The sequence below is a fragment of the Protopterus annectens genome, chromosome 12.part0, assembly GCF_019279795.1.
Source record: "Protopterus annectens isolate FY-2018-M chromosome 12.part0, PAN1.0, whole genome shotgun sequence".
NCBI classification, from domain to species: domain Eukaryota; kingdom Metazoa; phylum Chordata; order Ceratodontiformes; family Protopteridae; genus Protopterus; species Protopterus annectens.
In genome coordinates, this window is record NC_056746.1 from 1,111,155,668 (window position 1) to 1,111,164,341 (window position 8,674).

The 8,674-nt window shown below is 39.2% G+C and overlaps 1 protein-coding gene across 1 annotated transcript in view; it reads left to right on the forward strand.

The window, feature by feature from the left end:
• The window catches only part of PIGT (phosphatidylinositol glycan anchor biosynthesis class T), a 573,188-nt gene that overhangs the window by 81,844 nt on the left and 482,670 nt on the right, over positions 1-8,674 (forward strand). The window contains exons 6-7 of the mRNA XM_044090119.1: positions 8,142-8,229; positions 8,348-8,445. Coding sequence (XP_043946054.1) covers positions 8,142-8,229; positions 8,348-8,445 — 186 coding nt within the window. The remainder of the gene's footprint in view (positions 1-8,141; positions 8,230-8,347; positions 8,446-8,674) is intronic.

An 8,674-nucleotide genomic window follows, 5' to 3' on the forward strand; every position in this document is an offset into this window, starting at 1 on the left:
GTTAAGGGATAGAATAGAAAAGGAGGACTTAATGTGATTTACCTTTTTTGGGAGGAAGAGTAGTAGTTTTATTTATTTATTTATTTATTTTTTTTTTTTTGGGTTGAGATAAGTGGATTGTTAGAGAGCCATGTTTCCATTGAATTAAAGGAAGACTGAGTAGTGGATAATAGTTCAGAGGGAGAGTTAGCTATTGTTATAACTGTAGAGGCATCAGCATATTGGATAATAGAGGAGTGTGGACAGGAGGTATAGAGCAAGCTGGTGAAAATGTTGAAAAGTAGCGGTCCTAAAATAGATCCTTGAGGGACCCCCATTTTATAGGAAGGGGAGTGGATAGAGCAGTGTCCCATCTCATTGACTGAAGTTTGTCAGTAAGATAGCTTGCGAACCATGCTACTGTATCTGGGAAGAAGTTGAGGTTGGACAATTTGTTTAGTAGTAGAGAGTGAGAAACAATATCAAAGGCCTTTGAGAGATCCAGGAAGAGACAGGACATAAGTTTATGGTCATTTCTAGCCAGGGAAATAGTATTGAGAAAAGACAAGAGAGCAGTGTAGGTGCTATGTTTTGGCCGAAAACCATGTTTTGTAGGAGTAAGTAGGTTCTCCTTGGGTGTTGCATGAATTGAGTATGTATGCATTTTTCTAATACTTTTGACAGAGGGGAGAGGATGGCAATGGGTCTGAAATTAGAGATTTCAGAGGAGTTACCTCCTTTATGGATAGGTAGGCTGTAGAACTGTTTCCAGATAGATGTTACTTTTGATTCAGAGAACAATTTATAATAATAGAGATGGGTAAGGCAAGTGAGTGTGCAGCTATCTGGAGAAAGTATGATGGGGGATGTCAGGAGATACTGAGCATGGTTTCAGCTTAGAGAGCAGGGTACTGATATATGTAGTGGACACAGGCTTGAGGCGAAAGTATTGAGAGACGCAGTAGTAGAAGAGGAAACAGGCCCTGTGGGAGTACTTATATTGGAGCTGTTGGGGTTGAATAGTTTGGATATAGATTCAATGAAGTAAGTATTGAAGGTGTTGGCAGTTTCTACTGGTGACTTGTCAGGGCAAGGGTTGGGTGAAGTAGATTTACCAGGATGAAGTATTTGGTGTATTGCGTGCCAACATTTTTTTGGATCAGATTTTAGTGTTGTTGAGGATTGTTGTAAAATTCTTTATCTTTATTGATTTTTTTTACCAGATTTCTTTGTTCGTTATAGGTCAGCTAGGTCTTTTGTTTGTAGACATTTTTTCCAGGACCTCATGAGAGTTTGTGTGGATTTTATTAGCCAAGGAGATATTGTCGCTTTTGTCTTAATTTTATGGATTGGGGCTAATGAGTTTGATATCAAGAAAAGTAGAGCTGAAGGCTGTGAAGGCTTCATCTAAGGGGAGCTGAGTGAGAAAGTCCCAGTATATTCTTGAGAAGAGGGTGTTAAATGTATGTGTGTTAAATATCAGGTGGCTGGTACTTTCCTTACCTGGGAAAGTTTGCAGCGTATCAATAAGTATTGCAGGCAGCTAGCTGGTGTGCTCTTCATTCCGTCTGAGTTAACTTCAAATCTCTGCATTATATCTGACCCAAGTTTAATCCAAGTAGAAAACTGTATGACACTTGCCTAAACCCACAAGTTGCCAAAACTAAATAACAGTGTAAAGCTCCATAGATAACAAACTTCTGTGATGTGCATATATGTTCTGCTGTTTGTAAATATTGAAGTGAAGGATGTTTGCAGTTTTCTGTTGGGCTGAGGTGTAAAGTGTTGATGTTTTGTTGACATTTTTTGCTTATCTGTTTTTGTATAAATAGTAACTGATCACAAGTTCCTGAGACATGCTGTCCTGCCAAGGGAAATTGCCTGCACTGAAAATCTTACTCCTTGGAAGAAGCTGTTACCATGTGGGTCAAAGGTAAGTACCACATGTACCAAACTGCACAGCTACAACTGTATGGAAGTAACCTTGCAACTCTGAACTGACTTAAAGCATATTTTCACCCCCCCCCCCCAACATTTGAAAAGTCACATTCTTTTAGTTTGCTTTTGTATTTCAGTTCTGTAGGCAGACACAGTTAAATAGTTTTGTCACTGTCATGGTAGTAGTATTTGGTTGTAAGTTCATCATCACAGCTGTTTTTCTAGAGTCTTTGTCTCTCAGGCTCATAAATTGTTAAATTATTTAGAACTGCCAGCATTTGTTCATGAGCTGCAGATCTTTAGGATAAGGAGTTCTAGGGTTGCTCATCATTAAAAAATAGAATTTAATCATATGTTGTTTGCACTACTGAAAATGAGGAAATGTGAGAATGTTAGGACATAATATATATTACTCCACAAGTCTAAAGCGTAGTATGAAATGTTCAGAACAAATTTAAACAGTTATGGGACTATGATGGTAACCTGTCCACATTAATTAGAAGGTCTGTAAGGACTGGAGATAATTGATATGACAGTCTGTTCTGTAACTGAATTTATGTTGTTCAACATGACACAACAGTAGTTTTTTATTACTTGTTAGTGCAGTTAAGCATGTATCATGTGGTGTGAAATGTAACAGAAGATTGTTGTACTGTTGCACACCAAAACAAGGTCTAATTTTGTGCATCTTATTGGCATAAAATGTTTATGATTTGTTAAATGCAGGCAGGCTCTGTGTGGAATCCTACTTAATCCCAGAAAGATTCCTAAATACAAACATAAGGTGATTGGCTTCAGCAACTGGCTAAGTCATTGGTGTCATGGGGGGTCCAGTATATGTCGGTCTGGGTTGAGATGGAAGACCAAGTCAACTTAGCACATAGTTCCTTTGTAGGCTACATCTGGCTGCTGGACATCCAACATTGCAGAGACAGTTACAGCAAATTCTGTAATTTTGACCGTATCAGGGTTGCTCTTCACAATGCCAGAAGTCTTGGTGATTGCCTGACTGAGGCCTTCCTGCAATTATAACACCTACGTGCCTGTGCCATAACTGAGACTTGGTTTTACTGTAAGGAAAGCCATACCTTCTTGTCTGAATTTAACATTTGCACTGCATTCTAGCCTCAAGGTAACTGAAGCGGTGTTCCACATATTTGTCAGAGGTCATATCACCTCTCAAGCAGATTCCCAGAGATCCACAAACTGAAAATATTGAACTCCAGCTTACCTATTACAAGACAAATTATCAAGTTATAGCCCACTATGCGACACTCTTTATGTCCCCAGAACACCACAAGATTCCTAAAGGTACTATGAAGTGTCCTTAACAAAAATTCTTTTATGGTGGGAGATTACGGTTATCCTTCATTTTAACTGGTGTACCTGCACCTCAAAAGCTAAATATGCCCAAAGATTCCTGACAGTTCCCTAGAACAAACAGTCAGCCCACTATGGACCTGAGTTTTCAGGACCAGGTCCTTAACCTACATAGCCACTGGGTGTATCAGGCATATATCATCTCTGGTCAAGTCAGATCACTGTTAAAGTTGAAAAATCCACGTGTGTAAATAGTTCTGAATTCGAGGACTTTAAACGTACAAACTTACTCACATTTTGTGATGAACTCTTCTAAGTTTAGTTGGAGCTTCAGTTATAGCTTATGCCTCTGTATTCTATTCCCCTCTAGTTCTTACATTCTCCTCTAGAACTGGATACAGTGGGAATGAAAAAGTAAACGGTCAGGGTGGTCCTCCAGTTTGAATAAGATTTCTAATGAAAGAAAAGAAAAAAAAAAACTTCTGAAGTCATGTAGCATATCAAAAGCTACCCACATTGAACAGTGTAGCAAAAAGGTCAGTAAAGAACTAAACCCAATGAACCAAGGACAATCAGTTACATTAGAAAATTGAGAAATGGCACCTAGCAATGTTCTGAACAAATCCTAAGTGGTATTATCAATGCTGATCCTAAAGATACAGCTAACTTACTTACTGGACAGATTCAGTGCTTAATTTTCCCCAGAAAAATTAAATTAATTTACACAAATCTCTGTCCCATACATCTCCTAAGGTCATTTTGGAGCAGGTCCTGCCTGTGCTGTCAAAAATAAAAAGCAGCTTACGTGGATATCCTATAAACAGGACCAGACAGACCCTCATTAAAATCCCTTTTGCACTAGCTGCAGAGCATGGCCTTGAGGTATGGAAAATGACCATTGTAATGTCCATTCATAAAGGGAGGCCTTACCACAAACCCTGTGAACCTAAGAACAGTCAACTTAATTAGCTTAATTTACCAAACTAGAACGTATTATGACTGCATAAAGTATGATATTCAAAATCTCAAACAACAGGACCTGCAACAGTTTTTTTTTATTTTGTCAAGGGAAGGTCGTGTATATTTAATTTATTTGAAAAGGTCTTTCAGTCCATGAAGCATATCTGGATCTGTCAAAGGCCTATCATACACTGGCATTGTAAATAAACAAAAAGACATCAAGCTAGCCCCTTGCATGGTAAGATGGATTTCAGATTGGCTGTAGGATACTGGTAGAGAATCCCACATAATTAAGGTGGTAGTTACCATTTCAGAAAGTAGCTAGTAGAGCACCTACCTTTTGCATACATTTTTCTGACTTGCATATCATAAACCCAAGCATGTGGGTTTGCCATATTTGTCACTGACTGTAAGGTGGGTTATTTTTGTCTGCCTTCTAGATGTAAAATTGTTACAACAAGAACATAGTCTTACTTGTGATGTACAGAAAAAGGGCTTAAACTGAATGCAAAAAAAAAAATAAAGTATTGTCACATTTGGTAATCGCCTTTGTCTTCATCTTATAGTATAATCAGTTCCCCACTCTGAGCAGACAAGTCAGTCGGAGACCTTGACACTTAGGTTGACAGTTCTCTCATCTTGGTCCACCATGTAGTAATAGTAGTCAAGCAATCCTACTGTGTAGCCCATCTCATTTCACAAGGCATCTCATCCAAGTTAGAAGACATTATCACCTCAAGACCAACTATAGAGTGTAGTACCAGTTTTGGTCTGGACTTAGCCATGAATAACATGCAGCTAGATAGGCGCATGGGTTCCTAACTAAAGAGTATTGATCTAAAACCACTTGGCTACCAGGACAGGCTTGTTTTACAATCCATGCCCTCAAAAGCTCTACCCTACTGGATCTTTTCTACCTCCATAAGGCAAGTAGTTCCACAAACACTCTTAAGGATGTAAACCTCCTCCAACCCACAAATAAAACACCTTTGGAGGAACCAGATTTATTACCCAGGCCTTCCTGTCAGCAGGCCGATTCTTTTTCTCTTTTGTTTATGTGCTTTGTTACATCTCCTACATCACATACGTTAGGGTTCTTGACCTTGCTATATCAGGACTATATGTGGGAAGGATGTATTTAAAAGCAATATTTGTACTCTTTGCATCATTTAGCAATGGTATGCATGCAGCATAGTGTATACACTGATCAGCATATTGAAGGAAGCATAGTGATCCCTAAGGGAATCCCAGCAGTGCTCACATAGGCCCATAAAGAGTACAGCTGTGTCTCCAGCTGCATTTTAGCTTAGCACAATCACTGGGATTCAAAAGTCATGGTGAGATGTAGAACCATTAAAATAGATGGTTTCAGAATGTTGCTGACCCTTTGGAATACAGAGGTCATTCTACCACTGAACTTTTCTTTTGTGAGAGCCTCATGAGTCAAGTTTCATGCTAGTGTAGAAGTCCAGGGGGAGGTGGCTAATGCTGTTATCCATGTGCTGTCCCAAGAAATGTCGGTTTCTCATTATTTGCTTGGCCTAGTAAAATTTTACCATAGTTGGAAAGTGACAGCCATAAAACACAGTGGTCAAAATCTTCACGGTGCAGTTAATGAAGACATGGGGTCAGGGGGTGATGCTGTGTTGTGCAGATGTGCCTATACGAGCATGAGTGTGGCTGTGTGTGTGTGTGTGTGTGTGTGTGTGTGTGTGTGTGTGTGGGTTTGGACTTTTGTATGAAGGTGAATGGAGGAGTTTTCTGTGTCTGTGAATGATTGTGGCGGGGGGGCTTGATTGTGGAGAATCGGTGGGTGTGTATATGGTGAGGTCTGGGAGTGTGTGTGTCTGCCCCTGTATGTAGGGGTCACCTATGTTTATGCAGTGTGGGTTTCTAAGGAGAAAGGTAGTGTGGTCAGGTCTGCGCACAGTGCTCAATTTGGAGGCAGAATAACAAGCTGATAATGTAGTCTTTTGTGGCTGTACCAGTTCTGAGTCGCACTTTCTCACCTTTGCACTAATTGCTCAATGTATTTTGGGTAATTAGTGTGAGCAATGAGGATTTTGATGAATCCCAGTCATTGTCTTCTGTAACCTAAGAGCATCTGAATCAGGTCAGTGGTCCAGCATGTTTTTTTTCTTATTTCTTCAGTTTTCTTGCTACCTTATTTCTGCCACTGCAGACAGCGAACATAAAATTAAAAGTTGTGTTGTAGCCTGAAGTTTCCTACACATTATGATATGACACTATCCTGAGCAAAGGTCAGAGTTTATTGTATCACCATCGTAGCAATACCATTCATGCCAGCATACCTGAGTGGTTACACAGTGAGATGCTGATAGGAGCTTTGTAGAAAGTGGTGTCATCAGACTCTGGAGTCTGAATATTCAAATAATTTTTTGTTCATTTGTTCTCCAGCTGGCAGCGTGCATCACAGAATTGCCTTAGAACATACTGTAGCTGTGAGCATACCTGGAAGTTTTGTGAACTGTTTAGTGTTTTGAAGTCCTGAGAGTTCTCTAAATTGTAAACCACTTGAACAAGTCATTCATATAAAAATGCCAAAAAGGAACATGTAGTGGATTCACTTGGGTGTTTTAAGTCCCTCGTTGCTCAGGTTTGAGTGACCAAGGGTTCACTGAAATTTGAGCCTGTGTGAACTAGGACCTTTCACTTTTTAAGGCAGTTGTACTGTTCTTGGCCTGTGTTAAACTAAAAGGATATTCCAATGCCAGGCCATTTACTGTTGATTTGCAGTCATTAACCTGTAATCGTTTTCAAACTTTTCTTAGTGCAAACTGGTTTGTCTTATGTTCTTTACTTGTTCTGGTAGAGTAATGTACATAATGCTCAGTTTTTGCTTTCACGGTTCTGTCTTTTGTAGTGTTTCTCAGTTTTGCTTTCCCATCACATGTTTCCATATAATCGCTGTTTCACCAGAGTAAAATACTACTTTTGATGTTAAGTATTCTGTTTTGTCCAGCCACTGTGCAAATATATATTTTTTTTATTTCCTGGAATCATTTAATCTGCTGTAATTTCCTGAATTTTCTGTGGTCCTTCCTGCTTTCTTTTCTAATTGTCCGGTAGTTCTCCCTCTTGTCACCAGCCTCTGTATTAAGAAGAGGTTGCTGATGTGATCACAGTTTCCTTGTTTCTGCTGAATGTCCTGATCGTGCTGTATCTTGGCTCATCTAGCACCTGTATTGTTCCATTTAATTTGAGTTTAATTTGCAGAATGCAGCAGTCTTATGATTGTGTAAAAACAGCCTTCCCATCTCTACCTGTTAGAGGTATCCATTATTACTTTGACCTTTATTTCCCTGCAGTTACTGCAGCATTTGTGTCCAGTGCATTTATCCATTATTGCAGAACTTGTTTATAAAGTGAGTATGACATGGAAAGAACCTGCAGCACATATGATTGAATGTTGACCCCTTGATTAGCTTTTCTTTTCTTTTCAGGCAGGCCTAGCAACTTTGCTGAAGGCAGAACGTCTGTTTTATACCAGCTACCACTCTCAAGCAGTGCACATCAGACCCATCTGCAAGGTGAGTGAGCATCTGTTGTACTGTTATGCTATGCTTACAGCTTAATGTTGGTAGTGCAACTTGGAAACCTAGCTTATCTAGGATTGCTGCCAGTGTTTGTCCTTAACAGCATTAAATGTAACCCAGCAAAACATTAGATTTTATAATGCAACTGAGCATGGAAAGAAGCACGTTTAGTTATGTATTTAATATACTTTGAAGCTGTATTTCAGATTTTATTGTGTTGCTGCTAATTGTGGAATAACCAACAGTAATACATATCCAGGACATTAGTGTATTAGCCATGATGAGGATAGCCATACAGTGACAGTACTTAGCACTTGCAGCTTAACAGGATTAATCGGTCTTTAATGTGCCACTTTTTAATTTCAAACCATTTCTTGTTTTTTGCAGGACTCTGATTGTTTGAGTACCTCTTGGGAGCTTACACAGTCTCTTTCCGTTGTTCTCGATGTCCATACTAGTGGACAAGGAAAAAAAGGTATATGGGAATCAAATGATGGAGCACTGCCCTCCTTAAAAAAGCATAGTTTTGTGCTACAAGTATCATATTTTTGCCTGTTCACCTGAGCAACTTGTTTTATGTTTTAATTTCTCAGAATGGTCCTTGTTTAAAATGTTTTCTCGTACCGTGACTGAAGCCTGCCCCCTTGCAACTCGAAGCACTATTTATGTAGACATTACCAACAATGACCAGGTAGGTGTCTCATTGGATAATTAAATACATGTTAAATCAGCTTGCTGCATGTAGATCTGTAGTAGGTGAGGTGCATAATACTGACTTTAGAAAGGATCATCTTTCTCTCGCTTTTTTTCCACTTTCAGAAGGTATTGACTATGTTATAACTAATCTATTTTTTGTTGTATCAGAAAAATTGTTCTGTTTGCCAGTTACTGTTACTCAGTAAAAGCAGTTGGGTCCAATC